Below are 16,254 nucleotides of genomic sequence, written 5' to 3'. Positions count from 1 at the left end.
AATATATTGTTTTGGTCTTTTTTGGGGGGTAAAAAGGTATTTCACCCTTATGGACTTAAAAGTGACAACTTAAGATTATGATTGTTCAGATAAAAGTTGAAATTATTTTTGTTGGCGATATAGAAAAACCCTTAAAATACAAGTAAAAGTAAAATAGGTTTCATCTTAACAGCATTCGAGCCTCGTTCCCAAATGTAGGAGGCACAAGAATATGCAGTTAATTACCAGATTTTATAATGTAGGGTGCATACACGGGTTTGAAAATTACACTTTGGACGTTTTTAATGTTATTGATAAAAAAAGACAAGATGAAAATGCACAAATGATTATGACACGCAACGATTTGAAAGCCAATATACCTGATTCATTAGATTACATGTCAACAATAGAATTCTCCTTCCATATGAAACGGTATTTGTGATAGGGCAGTACAGATAAATAACACATTAAAACTGAAAACATGTTTGCCATGCATCTAATAACGGTAAAGATCACAACGAAGATATGCCAGTACTAAGGTTCATTTTCAAAGTCAAACCACAAATGACTACAAGGTAGAAATTCAAAGATGAGGCAGAACATTATGCATACACATACTCTCCACTGCCTCACATGAAACTGGGATGAACTGGTCCTTTTGAGAGCCCAACACGAACTTCCATTCCATGATGCATGTCTGGTGCCCGCATTGTTTCAGTGTCATGAACTCCTACATAACCATCAACATAAAGTCAAAACCCAGTAAAGCCAACACGGACCAAAAAATTGGAAAAATAATTCTACTTCGTGTTATGCTCTGTTACCTTGGAGGTAATCTTCAACTCCAAAATCTTCCAAAGCTCCTGTCAAAGATTCTAATCCAAGCATGGAGGATGGGATAAGCCCTGGAGGCCTTTGAAATCTAAAAGCATTAAAAATTGTAAGGAACACCACAATATATAATTCATGAAAACAAAATACACTTGCAAAAGCTGCTATCTAACAAGGAAACTTGACTAAATTTATTAAACAAGTTGAATATTCAAGATGAGAAGAAATGACTGCAAGATGATCAAACAAACTTTAGCTAATGAAATATAGGCGAGGCATACTTCAAAACTCAGATATCCAACCCAACTTCTTCCATAGAAGGCCTGATCACTTCAGGAGTTCAGGTGATATGCAAACTTAAGCTCTATTTTCACAAATTTAACAAGTTGTGAAAAGTTTTACAGTCTTCGTGTCACCAAACAGTGATACACATAACGCATTGGAGGGATAGGCGATAACACATAACTATTTACAGATAATCCCGTCATGTTAATGGTATTATCATTAACCCATGTTTTCTTTAAGCAATTTCAACATTGAAATCAAATCATTATCAAACTGCCTTACCAAAATTCATAATTTTAATCTAAAGCAGCAACCATATTAAGCCAACAAATGTTCTAATTCCAAACTAGTTATCTTAGGGGTATCCATGAAAGCCTTACAGTTCCTAGACATAAATACGATCATTAAAGCATTAAACATACATCTGTTTGTGCATTCACTCGCTCACTCTAAATTTTTTTGGTGACTTCCCTTATGTCAATCTTGTGGAGACTATAACGCTCTTAACAACCTCTCGACTCTTCACAACAAGTACTCACTCTGTAGTCCAAATTATCACACATTCAAAATTTCAAAGGTCCAAGCTTGATATGACAAATCATCAATAGCAACTCAGGATTATCAAAAGGATTCTATATTAAATCTAAACAGCTTCTAAAACAATAATAATAATAATAAAAAGAGCTAGAACAACTAACAACTAACTTTATGGGCAATCAAGATCCAATTTAATAAACACAATCTCTATCTCCAAATGTCTTAGACATTTTTGAACGAAACACGTCCAAAAAGGAGACTAACTATTAGGTTTAATCACTTGCCATATGATAAAATCTGCCCCACAAAGCCCGCAACAAATTTCACAGATACCAACATACGTTCGCAACAACATAACTGACATGAAAATAAATATACGATTACTGCCACACTCTAAAGGACCAACCTTTTTCACCAAATAGCTACACACTGAACTACAAGCCTTCTGATATTGAATTTTTTAAATCAATTTAAATTTTAAAAAAAAAAAAAAAACTCAAAATAAGCAAAACCCTAGCTTCAAGAAAGAACCACATATATTAAAAATTAAAAATTTATTGGGAAAAAAAAAATACCTAGAAAGTATTTTTCGGTCAAGCTCCTGGCGTAAAGGGAAAGCTGAACCATATGTGTTTGCAAGGATTTTCCTTTTCATCTGCTCTTCTCTCACAACCGCCTAATAAATTAAATTAAAAAACAAATCCTGAATTAATTTAAAGAAAAATCAATTATATAGATACAGGAGGATTATATGTATAGACGGATGGGATGGGGATACCGATTGGAAGGCGGACTCAAGAGGATGAGATCCAACGATGTCACTCTTGACGCCTTGCAGTCCGAAACGAAGTGCATCGTTTTTTAGCCCTCCGATCTCGTGTTCCATTTTCTTTCCTCCTACTTCCATTTTTTTAGAACTTTTTTTCCGATAATAAATAATTTGATCGACAACAATGGCTGAGGTTTTGTAATCTCAGGTAATATAACCACCAAAAAGTCCCAAACAAAAGATATCTTTGGTAACAAGTCACTCGAGAAGAAAGATGTTTAGTATTTTGATTGATACTGAAGCCCATTAGTCATGGGCCCAAGGCCCAGCTATTTATAATCAAAATAAGGTAAATATTTTATAATTAAAATAAGGTAGATTTAACGAAATTTTAACACTAAATTTTCGGAAAAATTTTCAAAACTAAAGTAAGTCATAGGATTCACCTAGCACTGCAATAGAATCGTCCTGACTTTTCATTCAACCTCTCTTCAATCCAGGTAACCATGGGAGTCCCGGAAGGGGGCCGGTGCACAGTTTTGAAGGGGCACAAAAATGGTAAAATTTTCTATGGATATTATATTATAACAGTATAATATATTATATTATATTGATATAAATATATTTGATTCTAATAAGAAGTTAATGTCTAAATTGTAAATATACAATATTTTAGGTATTAAATATGTATATACATACAAAGTTATGTTCGTACCAATTTACTTTAATCTTATCTTACTTTCTATTAAAATAGAATATCTTTTTTACAATTAGCTAAAAAGAAAGTTAAATTAGACTATCCATATTAACATAATTATATATTAATTACATATAAGTCCTTTAAATTTATGTTTTACACCTTTTTATTTATTATTTTACAAGATGATAGGGTTATCTGTATAATTTTCAATAAGAAACGCTATAGCTAATTTTGAAACGTTAATTTAAGGAGTGTTCAAGTTAGAGTTTTTAGTTTCAATATTAAAGCTAAAGCTAATGATACCCAAATAAAGCTTTTAATATTATAGGAGCTTTTTATCCAAAACGAAAAGCTACTTAAAAGCTCTTGCCAAACATATCCTAAATCTTATTTACATAGTGATTATATTTAAAGGAACATGTGTATTAACACGGGTCCTTAACCGAGTCAATCATTAAATATCTAAATGAAATTTAAAAGATAAAAGTAAATCCGTTTCACTTTTTGAAGGTTTTGTAACAGCTTGGTTATTTCCCGAATGCAACAATTACATAGAATATTGTTGACTATTAAAGTCACGATTGCATCCACCGAAAGGAGTTTTTCGAAGTTGAAGTTATTGAAACCCTATTTACGATCAACAATGTCCTAAAAAAGACTTAGTGTATTGGCAATGATAGATATTGAGAATGAAATTTTAGAGAGTAGACTATAAAGAGCTAATCAACCAATTTGTTATGAAAAATACTAAGCGAGCTTCTCGAATCTTGGTTATATGTATTTCTAATACTATCATTTTGTTATGGCTATAATGTCTCAATTATATATAAAAAGAAACTTGTGCTATAGCTTATATAATTGTATTCCGGTGCATTTTTTTTCTGGCTCGGACTGGGCACTTGAATTCTCGGAGGTAACCAACCTCTATTATTATCAGCCCCGTCTCTATGTGCCAGATACATTATTTCTGTAGTATAAATGCATTTGAAATTATCATGTCTAGTCAAATTTTCATTTAAAGTTAATACTCGTACTTTACATGTTTTTTTGCGACGCTTTTGAACAAAGTATTTCCGTTTAAGAAAGGATGCGGCCATAGAAAGGGTGATTGTATCGATAAGGTCTCGGGCATCAATCCTTCGATTTAAAACTAGGCCACCATTTATGTTTACACTATGTATCTATTTTAGTGATACTCGTATTTACTTGACCAAAGATTTTCACATAACAAGCATTAATCATATTCAATTGAAATACAACTTATAAATCGAGAGTCAAAGATAGTAAATTCACTCATCCTACTTAAAATGATAAAAAGAAGTGATAAAATGATAAAAAGAAGTGATATGTATAGTGAGAGTTAATTATATGTAGCTGAAAGCTTATATTTGTAGCTTTTCGGATATATATTTAAGTGTTTGATGGTGTAGTTGGAACTTTTTTAATAAATTATGTAAAATAACAATAAAAAATCATATTGAATCGTTTTTTATCCAATATCCATTATAAAATATAAAAAAGCATGTAATTTCCTAATTAGATACTAATGCTTTATATGAAAAATGTATATATGCTACTGCTAGAGTGCGAGTGTGCAACTCAAAAACATTACCACAAGCGTTATGTTAAAAAAAACATATGTCAAAACTCAGAAGACAGCTTCGCTGCCAGCTCCAAAGCATTGCACGGTCACAAATCTAAACCATCAATGTAAGGCCACACGATGGGTCATTTATATAATTTTCTATGTCAAACGCTCGCAGCTTTTCCAAAATAGCTTTTTTTTTAAAAAAAATTAAGAGCTTTAAGCTTGTCAAATATAGTAGATATACCACATAAACAAATTAGTTGTATGTTTCACATCCAAAATAAAGATATGGATGCAACATGAGTAGTGACTATGCGCATTTTAGAAATTGTAACAATATTTTCCCCCTTTGATACGCACAAGATTTGTCTGTCAACAACCTCCCATCATCTCCCCTTTTGTTGCTTGTTGAAACTTGAAAGTATAACCTCAACAATTGACGAATATATCATTTATTTGAAACGAACTTACTCAATGTTGCATATAAAGTCATAACCAAATTCAGTATTAGTCAATTATATGAAAGCAAGAAGAATCAAGGGATCGTGCAGCTAAGCTTAAAAAATTAGATACCATCTACACAGTACTATAAACTATCATTTTTGATATGTTAGAAAGTATACAGAACACAAACTGTTTTCCGTGTACATAAACAAAATCAAAGAGAACAAAAACCAAAACCTCAGCAGTTTAATATTAATCTGTTCCTCATCTTGTCTATCATCTCTTGAGCTACAACTTTACCTATGCAACACTACCTTACAAACCTTCCCACAGAACCAACTAAATCCCATATCTTTTGGGAAGTTCAGAAAAGCCACATTGTCACCAAAAGAAATATGCTTGCTTGTATCTATCAGCTCACTTGGTGTCCTTTGGGCTCAACGGTCAATAAAGTCACATGCTTTCCTCATTGTATGGTCATCAATTGCAAATGAATGCCATGTTGGCCTAACTGGAAACAGGCCGTAAATTGAACTTGTAAGCCTGCAGTTCCATAGGGGATATAAGGACCCGTCCTTGAGAAACATCTGCAGACTGCTCACTGTATCCAAGCAGCTCTGTATCATCATGCATAAGGTTTAGTGAAGTAGCTTTTGCATTTAAAACATCAAGACCTTGAAACATGTTCAACAGATTCAATGGTTTGTCATCTATCCTTGAACAATCTGACTTTCCTTTTCGACAGTACGATGAATCCCAGTGCCTTCTCTGGAAAATTAAAACAGACCGAGGTTCTTCAGCATTCTGCTGTGTGTATTTTAACGGTCTTGGGATCTTAAGGCTTACAATGTGCAAATCACAGGGCAATGGAGCTGTTAAGGGCGAGAAAGACCTCGGGGGAGGTTGAACCGATATTTCTTGTGGTTTTTTAGCAATATATGCATGCAATGGATGGTTCAAGTGGGCTCCAACACGATGAGAGAAAAGAGATGGACTTATGGTCCCAGAGTGTGTAATGGGATCATGAACTGATGATATGTTTGATTCAAAAGTGAGATGGAAAACTACGTTCATTGGACGGTTATCTGTTACTCCTTGGCCAAGACCACGACCGTCATCTCGTGACAACCGACGATCAAGCATGATCTCAAACTGTCCATTTTTAGGGCTAGCGACACCCAATGACTGCCTGGTGTGTACAGAAAATCGCTGCCCTTTAGACTCTTGGATGAAGGCAAGCGATGGCATCGGGTAGTAATTTCCCTGTAGAGGAATCTTATCATACGTTTCTCTACGACTCATCTGAAAGCCGTTCAAATCCGAATAAAAAATCCTCTTGTTATCTATATCCGTCTTATATCTAACAACCAATTCTTGATCATTGAATTCACCCCCGATAAGCTCCACATGATACTCTTTCTCAATCAAAAGCTCCTGCATTGAGCCCTCACAGTTGTACATGCGTGTGCTGTGAGAAACGGGTGTTTTGGTCCAGCCTGTTTTTGGCATGGTGAAGACTTCCTGCATCAGAAATCCCTCAGAAATTACCATATCACTGCCAGATTGGGTGATTGGTGTTGCATCGCCACCTGGCTTAAAAAGGTAGGCCCCGCTTTCAGGACTATTGTACATAGCCAACTCTTCATCGATAACATTTTGAGACCCACCTTTTGTTTGAGTCACCTTCTGCAATAAACCATATGTGGCACTAAAGGTAAGAGCATGATGCCAATTTCTGATCTGGACTGAATCACCTTCCACTTTTGAGCAACTATATGGAGCAAGACATGATAAGGTGCTAGCAGTTGAGATAATTTTCAACTTGGCTGGTTTGGCCTTCTCGCATCCCACAAAACCATTAGCAATATAATATGTCTGCAAACCCATGGCAGGAACTGAAGCTTTCCAGAATACTCTATGTCTTCCAGTGAACAGCTTCATTTTGTTATGCTGCAATTCGGGAGAAATTTGGCTTTTAACACATGTCCAGTTAGAGTCTAGAATAGTTACATCAGGCCTCTCGACTATGAACATCACAATCTCGTTTCTTGTTTGCTCAAGAGAATTAAATAAGACCACTGATTGCACGGTTCCCTGATTGGCACTAACCGGATGGTGCACTGGTTGCGCATCATATTTAGATCGTACCTGTGCTGGCTCAAACTGTGATGGGTTCTGATCATTTTTATCATGATGGATACCTAGCAGTACCTCAATAGCTTTGGACATAAAAATTTGCAGGTCTTGTAAAGAAGTATGCATACGCATTCCGTAGTCTTGAACCACATGATCTTTAGCTGTGCCGGTCACACCATCATGGTGCTGAAAAAGAGCCAAGTTCCTTCTTGCAGCTGTTAACTTATGGGTGAAACTTGTAGGCAGCTTTTCGCATTGGGCTCTCTGGCAGTACCCTAGCAAGAAGACCATTGTCATTTCTGTGGCCCGTAGGGTTTGCTCTAGTACACGGTCAACGGATTTGAAAAAAGGCCGTGAAACATAATACCCGCTCCAGTAATCCTGTTGTCTATCGGCATAAGTAAAGAAGTCACCCGACAACGAAGGAAACCCGCCAATCTGACCTGACCCGAATTCACCAGGACGTGAATAATTAACTCTTTCAGATTCTTCTCTTAAAGTTCGGAAATAATCCTCTAATGTGCCAAATTTCGCCTCTGTATTTAACTCTGGATTCGAATTCATATAATCAAATAACATTTGATAGTTTCTAAACTGAGCTTCTGCTTCATCGATGCTGATGTAACGGAAATCATCTCCAAGAGGGATAAGAAGTGTATTGGTCCGGTAAAGGGTCGACTTCTTCTTGTACTGATCCAGAAGTTTAAGAGCTCTGTCCTTTACGTTTTCTTGTGTTGTCTCTTCTGGATGCTGTCCCCAAGGGCACCGCTCATACATAAATCCATACATTCTGGCAAAGTCAAACTGGCAACATACTGCAGGCTCGGGCCCACACGTATGTGGAACATCATAAGAATAAAATGGCATCATGTGAACAAAAATATCAGTTGTTTCATCAGAATCCCAGCTTTGTCTCCAAACATATTCCAAATTCTTATGTAAAGCCAACTCTTTTTTCAGTTCATAATGAGTCCTCTGTATAAGCATGTTTTCAAAACCCATACGCCTAAGAAGATATGCCATGGTTGACGAATAGCCAAATGGATCTATTGCCCATGAGTTTTTTGGGATCACACCCATAGTTTCATTTAACCACATATTTCCCTCCATCATCTGACACATAAAAAGGATATGAAGAAACATTTTAGAAGAAAAGAGACCAAACAAAAATCAGCAACCAGATTAACCGAGATAAACCAAGGATGTTCAGTGAATCACAACCATCAGCAGAAGAATTTCAATATCATTTAATAAAGCTAAAAGATACCTGTTCAATGATCGCAAAGTAATGTGAATTGGCCTGCAAAAGGAAAAAAACAAAGTTCAGAAACACTTGAAGGTCGATAGAAAATGCGTTTCCCTTCTATGAGTAATCAGATACATAGCAGCTGAAATCAAGTCATAAAAAGTGTACTCTGTTGCCGCGATTTTTCCGAGAACTTTCAGATTGGAACAACACAGCAGATGTGCTAATTTTTAGAAATAAGGTCATTAAACTGAAGGGTTTTTATTTTAGAAAAAATTTCTTTTTTTTTTGTCAATACCAATGCAAACAACATAGGCATTGGGTGGGATTTAATATCTTGGTAATCTCGCATGGATTTAAACTTTGTTTGGTTTTCAATGAACTGACTCCATTCAACCCAACAGATGTGATTTAGGCCAAAGGAAAGCTTGTTATATCATGGCCTAAAGTACAAGGTATGGGACCTGACAGCGTAAGTGATCTTGCAACCATGACGGAGAGTATAGAAACAAGAATCTAAGTCTTATAGTACAGTGATGCATGCCACCATGCCTTTTAGTTGGAAACAAGAAGCAACCTTGTCATAGCAAACCCAGCACACAAACCATTTCAGTTCAAATACTCAATTTTGTTTAAGCTCCACCGCCTGTGGTCTATAGCTAGATTAACTACACTAAGAGGCTTGACTTTTGGACTATAAGAAACTACTATTAGTTGCTAATAGAATAACTACACACAACAAAATGCAAATGTGAATAAGCAGTTCTGAAGCTTAGTTAAATCAACATTACCTCATCATTCATTACCCAACCACCACCAACAATCTCCAACTGCCCATTCTGCAATAACTTAATCAACGACTCCCTTTTAACATCCGATGCATCCCTCCACCATCTTTCCAAGTAAGACATCTCTTCCCATATAAACTTCCTCCTTTCATCCTACAAACAACAACATATACATAAATCAATTGACACCAATCAAAACAAATACATAAATAGATTAACACAAATAAAAATAGCAGAGCACATATAAATGTACCCGACTATAAGTATTCTGCTATTTTATCTACTGAACTTGAAAACTTACCTTCTAACATACCAAACATTCGATTCTTACTATTGTATGCATTGAGTAACCTTTTCATAAGGTCACCAACAATATGTCAACATTACAACTTTTTTGCTAAGTCATAAGATGTTGAATACATACTTAATGTGCTTACGAGATTTCCGAAAAGCCAAATAAGTTCATCTTTCTTGCATACGAGCTTATGGGCTTTAACAAACAATAAGCTCAACTTCACAAGCATGGAAATAAAACTAGCTTACAGACTTTCCAAGATTCAAATAATCCAAAAAAGGTTCATACTTTTCTAGCATATCAACTTAAATAACCTAATCCAAAGTTCCAAACACCCTGTTATCTACATTTCTATATAAACCTAACCAAAATCAAACACGAAAACCGATATATAGATACAAACAGAAACAGACCTTAGTAAGAGTATCAACAATAGTATCCAAAATATGTCTACTTTGTCTATCATAATACTCCTCAACAGTAAGTTTCCAACCGGGATCATTATGCGAATGCGGAACAACGAAAATCTTCAACTTTTCATCATCCCATTCATTCCCTTTATACGAAACCCTCCAACCTTGAGTCCATGGCCCACCAGCAACATCCTTAAACTCAATCTTATCATACAAATCTTTCGTAGTCAAATCCACAACACCACCTAAACTACTAGTCCTGTTTTTCGAAAAAGCGGGTTTTCGATAGGCCGGTTTTCGTGATCTGGTTAAACGAGAAGGGGAAGAAGAAGAAGAAAAAGAAATGGGTTTGGGGATGCCGTAAGTGTAGACGATTAAAAGGAAGAAGAGAATTGATGAAATGAGGCCGATTATGAGGAAGTTGTTGAGGATGAAGTTTGTTGTGGGTTTGCGTGATTTGCGGGTGGGGTGTTTGGGGTTGGGTTTAGGGGAGGTGGAGGAGGAGAAAGGGAGGAGGGAGCGTGGTGTCCAGCTGCCACGGCGGATGTTGGATGTTGAGAAAGGCATATTCCGGTGAATTTGGGATTGGATCGGTGGTTTGGTCAGTAGTTGGATTGGTTTTACTGGACTTAGACGACGTGACGACGGACTTTTCTTGGTCAATCACTGAATTTTCTGTGTTTACATTTTTCTTTTTTAACTACAAGTATCTACCAATCATCACCAATCACCAATATGGCAATATATATATATACCCATTGTAAACTCGTAACTTTTGACTCGACTCGAAAACCTGATTTCTGACTCGTGACTCGATTCGTAAGAGTCCGGACATTTGTATATACTACATAATAGTGTATAATTATATATATGTGACGTATTTATAAACAAATTCTAAGTGGATTACTTTAATACATTACTAAAATATTAGATATTTGATACTTTAAGTCATAAACTTACAGTTTATCTCCAAATTCGTACTAAAAGAATAAAAAATACATATATAACATACAAAATAATGTAACCATAAATATGATATATAATATATAACCATATTATCAAACTACAACAGTGATAAATTTACGACTCGTAGTGACTCGTTTCAAATTCACACCGCGACTCGTAAGAGTCAGGAGAAAAATGAGTCACACAACGAGTCGCCTCGTTTTCGGTCCAAATCGACTCGACTCGTAAGAGTCGACTCGTGACTCGTAAGAGTCTAACAACTATGTATATATAACAAAATTCCAACTTTGATTTACAAAACAAATAGGAGTCTTGAATGAATTCGATAAAAAATTAATTATTTCATTTTTTTTAAATGATGCTATTAATATTTTCATTTTATACTTTATATGATTATACAAAAAACCCCTTTAAATTCTAAGTAAAAGCTAAAAGTTCCTTTTTTGAATCATGGGTACCATTAATAAATATAAATACATATACTTGGTAGCATGTAATTGAAAAAAAAAAATAAAAAAACATCCAGAGTTACTTAATTGCAGAAGACCACACATTACCTACTTCGTATTTGAATTATACTAGTTAATTATCCCGGGTTAAATCCGGGTATTTCTAAACAAGTTTCATAAATACATGTTTATTATCATAATGAAACATAAAAAAAACCGTAAGTAAAAATGTCTATATTTTAAAGGCAAGTAAGCAATGTTATTATACATTAGGTTTATTTTTACATTAGGCTTAAAAGATTTAAAAACTTTCAAATGAAGGGACTAAAAATTTAAATTCAAAAGATGATGTCATAAATTAATTATATAAAAAATAAATAATTAACAAGAAAAAATCTAATGATGCCAAATAAGATTTTTTTAAAAACATATTATGTCATCACAATCTTACTTTATTTATATAAGAGATTTGTTATTTGGATTTTTCATTAATATCTGAATTTAACACAATATGTTAGGTCCAGTTTAAGCTAAACTGGAGCTCTCCAGTGACATCTGGAGAGCATGAAGAATTGTCCGAAATATTAGAAGTCCAGTTGCATTGTACAGGTTTAGCAACTGATGACTTCCTCCAGTTGAGATCAGAAGACTAGAATCTGAAGACCTTCCAGTTGAAGTCAAAGACAACAAATGGAAGATAGAGATTGGCAATGGCAGCGAAGCCCAGTTGACAATCTACCAGATCAATCAACTGGAGAATCCTCCAGTGTAAATGCTCTTACAAAGCTTTACACTGATTACGAGGAGGACCTTTTTACTCTACATCTTTTTAACCGGACAATGATATTGTCTTTGGATAAAGATACAAGATGTAGAGGGGTTGAATAAAGTAACCTTTTGTCTTACTTTATTTAACACACACAAGGATTATTTAAACAATACTTTTGTGTGCTGTCAACCATATTTGTACATCGAAGTTGAGATCCCCATGCTCAATCTTCGACTATAAATAGAGGTCCTTGCACAAGCTGTTTCAACAACTTTGAAAATACATATATTCTGCAATATTGGTGAACTTGTGCAATATTCTCTCAATCGCAAAAAGAAACATTTCACAACTCTAAGTGTTTCGATTGTTTAGGAGAATTTCCAAGTTTAGATCAATTGTAATTCATGGGTTGTTAGGATATTTACATTCTTGTATTATCTTGGTTCCGCAACAACCTTGTATTTTATTTAAACAAGTAATAAATAAATACACTTGAAAATTACATATTGTCTCACCAGTTATATACTCGTCATTTATATTATTGCATGTATTAATATTCTGTCACTTTAATACTTAATTCCAGTTAACCTGGTACACGATCAATCTAAACTGGTCACATCCAGATTAATTGATCGTGTTGCAAAGTTCACTCACCATCGACATAGAGGTGTCTTCAGCACCCATCTAGTAATAGTTGGGACTAAAAAGTGGTATCAGAGCAGGCAGGTTGAATTGTTTCAATTCTATAACCTAGGTCTGCTTCGATGGCTGCTGAAGGTGAGAATGGTTCTGGTCCTAGTGAATCTAATCCTAATATTACTACTCCTTTAAATACTAACCCTCCTCCTCCTCCTCCTCCAACTCCTGGAGCTAACCACGTTCATGTACATTACTCCAACTCTCCTGTTCCCAATTCGATGGAATGGTGAGACATTTGGTACATGGAAAGCTAGAATGCTTTTGCATTTTGATGGGATAGAGAGGTATATGTTGAAAATCCTTAAGGATGGACCATATATTCCCATGTCCAGTGGTGTTAGCCCTCTTCTCGATCCCACTGGGAGAAGAGGCACCAGGGAGAAATCTGAAGAACATTGGTCAGATGAGGATCGCAGATTGGTTGATCTTGATACCAAATTGAAAAACATGATTCTTTCTACTATACCTGAGGAACTAATTCCTACCCTTGTGCTATTTTCTAGTGCAAAATCTATGTGGGATGAATTAGTTCTCCAGTTTGAAGGAGGAAATGACACAATTGTCACTAGAAAGGTTGCTCTCAACAAGAAGTATGAATCCTTCTTTGCTCTTCCCAATGAAAGTTTGACTGGTACTTATACCAGATTTACTGGCCTAATTAATCAACTTAGAGGCTTGGGAGTGGAGAAGGATAAGGATATTCTTCTTGAAAAATTCTGTGATGTTTTGCCATCCAAATGGGCACACATGGTTCTTGTCTTAAGACAAGGAAAGACCTGCATAGCCATACTCTTGCCTCTCTTTATGGAGCCTTCAGATTCACTGAAGATAATGATGCTGCAAGATTACTCGCTGAGCAAGATGCTTTAAACCATGCTCAGAGTTCCAAGGCTGCCAACTTTTCTGGGCAACCTTGTGCCGCTTTAATGTCTACTGAGAATGTCCAGTCACATTCTATGAAGGAAATGTTAAACAACTTTTTGAACTCTGGTCTAACCACTAATCTCAGTGATGGTTGTGAGGAAACTGACGATGATGATCTGGTTGCCATGATTGCTAAAACCTTTAATAGGTTTAAGCATAAATCTAATCGATTTAATGGGTCCAATAATGCTTCCAATTCAATCTCAATGGATAAGGCTAATCTTACCTGCTATAAATGTGGTAAGAAAGGCCATTTCATGAAGGAATGCAGATCTAGTCAGATGAACTACCAAACTGGTCCTATTGTCCCAAACTTTGTTAAAACTGATGATTATAAGGCCAAATACAAGAAACTTAAGGCCCAGATTGCTCTCATGTCTCTTGAACAAAATAATGAGAAAGAAAAGAACAAGTGCATGATGGCTCAAACTGAAGGGAAATGGGAACTCTCTGATGATTCATCTGATGATGAAGAAGAGATTAGAGATATGTGTTTCATGGCATTGGAGAGTCAACAACCAGTGGTGAAGGATGATGTTGTATCTGGAAGATGGGTTGATATCATTTTAAAGAAGGTAAGGGATTATGATATCGAAATTGATTCAGAACTGAAATTGGATATTGCTGAATCATTGAATGATGACTTGTTATTTGTTGAAACCATGAGAACTGACTGTGAAAGATATTTAGAAACAGTTTTGGTTGAATTAAACAACATGAAAAGTCAAGTAAATGATTTGCAAAGTGTCCAGTTGGCTCTTAAAGAGTCAGATTTGAAAAACGAGGCATTGGAAAGAGATAACCAAAAACTGAAATTTGATCTTGAAAAGGAACGTATGGTTATCAATTCTTGGGTACAAGCATCTGGTAAAAATTATGACGCTTTTTCTAAAACCATTGATGCTCAAAAACTGCCTGGAAATCTGGTGATCTTCAGATGGCAGCTGTTTTACCCACAATTCACCAATTGCCAGAATCTGTTAGAGTTGAAACACCTTATGATTCCTTTGGCACTGTCAAATCTGAATCCACTAAGACCAACCCTGTTGAGGTAAAATTGGAGCTAAGAAGGCTAAAGCTTCAGTTAAAAAGGAATCTGGTGACAATCATTACCTCATAAGTCAAGTGAGTCCTCAACTCTAAAGACTAAAACCCCCGCTGAGCCAAGTCCAAAGGCCAGCAGCCTGAAGAAAAAAACATTTTGGTAAGAATGGAAAATCAAATCCAAAATTTGTCAAGGCAGGTACAAAGTTGTATTGCCAGAATTAAGAATTTGGAAGGAGGTGCATCCTCTTCAGTTGTAAAACAAAAGATGAAACAATCTGCTCAAAAAGGAGCAAACTTTGAAAAGAAAAAGGAGGTCAATGTTCCACTAAAACCAATTGTCTTCACTCCGGAAACTGGAGAGAACCCTCCAGTTTCCTCATCCAGTTCAACACCCAGTCAAGTACCTGGGACTTCTCAGAAGAAGTCCAGTGGACCCATCAAGAAAAGATGGGTTCACAAAAATAACTAATCAATTACTTGGGTGTGCAGGGCGATCGTAAGAAGAATATTTGGTATCTGGACAGCGCAGCTGGCCGGACTATGACCGGATGTAAGCCCCTGATGGAAGAATTCACTGTCTGCGATGGACCAGCGGTGACATTTGGTAATGATGGAAGTGGGAAAACTGAGGGATATGGTGTTGTTGACAATGGGCAGATTCAGTTCACTAAGGTTGCATTTGTCAATGGTTTGAAATATAACCTGATAAGTGTCAGTCAACTTTGTGATGATGGATATAGGGTACTGTTCGATATTGCTCAAGGCACTGTTTTTAACAAGGATTGGAAGGTAGTCATGATTGCACCAAGAAAAGGGAATGTGTACATGATGAACATGGAGCCTGCTCCAAAAGAGCATGTTTCTATGTCAAGGCTGATGAGGACACCAACTGGCTGTGCATAAACGATTATCCCATCTTAACTTCAAAATATTAACAAGTTGTCAAGAAAGCAACTGGTTGATGGGATACCCTTGTTTTCCTTTAAAAAGGAGAAGCCATGTCCAGGGTGTGAAATGGGCAAAAAGAAAAGCCAGTAAGACCAGGCAGAATTTCAGCATCACTGAACCTCTTCACATGCTTCATATGGATCTTTTGGTCCAGTGAATGTTCAAACTAAAGCTGGTAAGAGATACACTTTAGTTGTGGTCGATGAATACACCAGATTTTGTTGGGTGATATTTATCAGATCAAAGAGTGATGCATCTGGTGAAATTATCTCTCTCATCAAGCGAATTGAGCTCAAGTATACCAAGAAAGTGTGTCAGTTGCGAAGTGATAACGGTACAGAATTCATGAATAAAGAATTGGAGACATTTTGCACTGACACGGCATTTCTCAAAACTTTTCGTCAGCTCGTTCTCCAGAACAAAATGGTGTGGTTGAAAGGA

At 35.9% G+C, this 16,254-nt stretch overlaps 2 protein-coding genes across 2 annotated transcripts; both read right to left on the bottom strand.

Annotated features, from left to right (window-relative positions):
• Positions 1 to 342: 342 nt before the first annotated feature.
• LOC122603988 (cyclin-B1-2-like) lies at positions 343 to 2,647 on the bottom strand. The gene is made up of 4 exons (XM_043776864.1): positions 2,411 to 2,647; positions 2,208 to 2,308; positions 804 to 901; positions 343 to 709 (listed from the first exon to the last, which is right to left on the bottom strand). The coding sequence occupies exons 1-4, from the start codon at positions 2,537 to 2,539 to the stop codon at positions 609 to 611; spliced, it is 429 nt and encodes a 142-aa protein (XP_043632799.1). The 5' UTR covers positions 2,540 to 2,647; the 3' UTR covers positions 343 to 608.
• A 2,626-nt stretch (positions 2,648 to 5,273) lies between these two features.
• Positions 5,274 to 10,712, bottom strand: LOC122603697 (alpha-mannosidase 2). Its single transcript, XM_043776471.1, has 4 exons — positions 10,012 to 10,712; positions 9,307 to 9,456; positions 8,537 to 8,569; positions 5,274 to 8,382 (listed from the first exon to the last, which is right to left on the bottom strand). Exons 1-4 carry the CDS (start codon positions 10,576 to 10,578, stop codon positions 5,641 to 5,643), a joined length of 3,492 nt encoding a protein of 1,163 aa, XP_043632406.1. The 5' UTR covers positions 10,579 to 10,712; the 3' UTR covers positions 5,274 to 5,640.
• Positions 10,713 to 16,254: the final 5,542 nt, after the last annotated feature.

This window comes from Erigeron canadensis, chromosome 6 (genome assembly GCF_010389155.1).
Source record: "Erigeron canadensis isolate Cc75 chromosome 6, C_canadensis_v1, whole genome shotgun sequence".
Taxonomy (NCBI): Eukaryota; Viridiplantae; Streptophyta; class Magnoliopsida; order Asterales; family Asteraceae; genus Erigeron; species Erigeron canadensis.
The sequence above is the reverse complement of the archived record's forward strand: the minus strand, read 5'-3'. Positions and strand labels throughout refer to the sequence as shown.

Excerpts from the sequence above, each read along its gene's own strand:
- LOC122603988 (XM_043776864.1), bottom strand. The coding sequence starts at position 2,539 with ATGGAAGTAGGAGGAAAGAAAATGGAACACGAGATCGGAGGGCTAAAA. Across the intron at positions 2,309-2,410 it reads TTGAGTCCGCCTTCCAATCG|GCGGTTGTGAGAGAAGAGCA; the intron begins GTATCCCCATCC and ends TTAATTTATTAG. Across the intron at positions 902-2,207 it reads GACCGAAAAATACTTTCTAG|ATTTCAAAGGCCTCCAGGGC; the intron begins GTATTTTTTTTT and ends TAATGCTTTTAG.
- LOC122603697 (XM_043776471.1), bottom strand. The coding sequence starts at position 10,578 with ATGCCTTTCTCAACATCCAACATCCGCCGTGGCAGCTGGACACCACGC. Across the intron at positions 9,457-10,011 it reads TTGTTGATACTCTTACTAAG|GATGAAAGGAGGAAGTTTAT; the intron begins GTCTGTTTCTGT and ends TGTTGTTTGTAG. Across the intron at positions 8,383-8,536 it reads ACTTTGCGATCATTGAACAG|ATGATGGAGGGAAATATGTG; the intron begins GTATCTTTTAGC and ends TTTATGTGTCAG.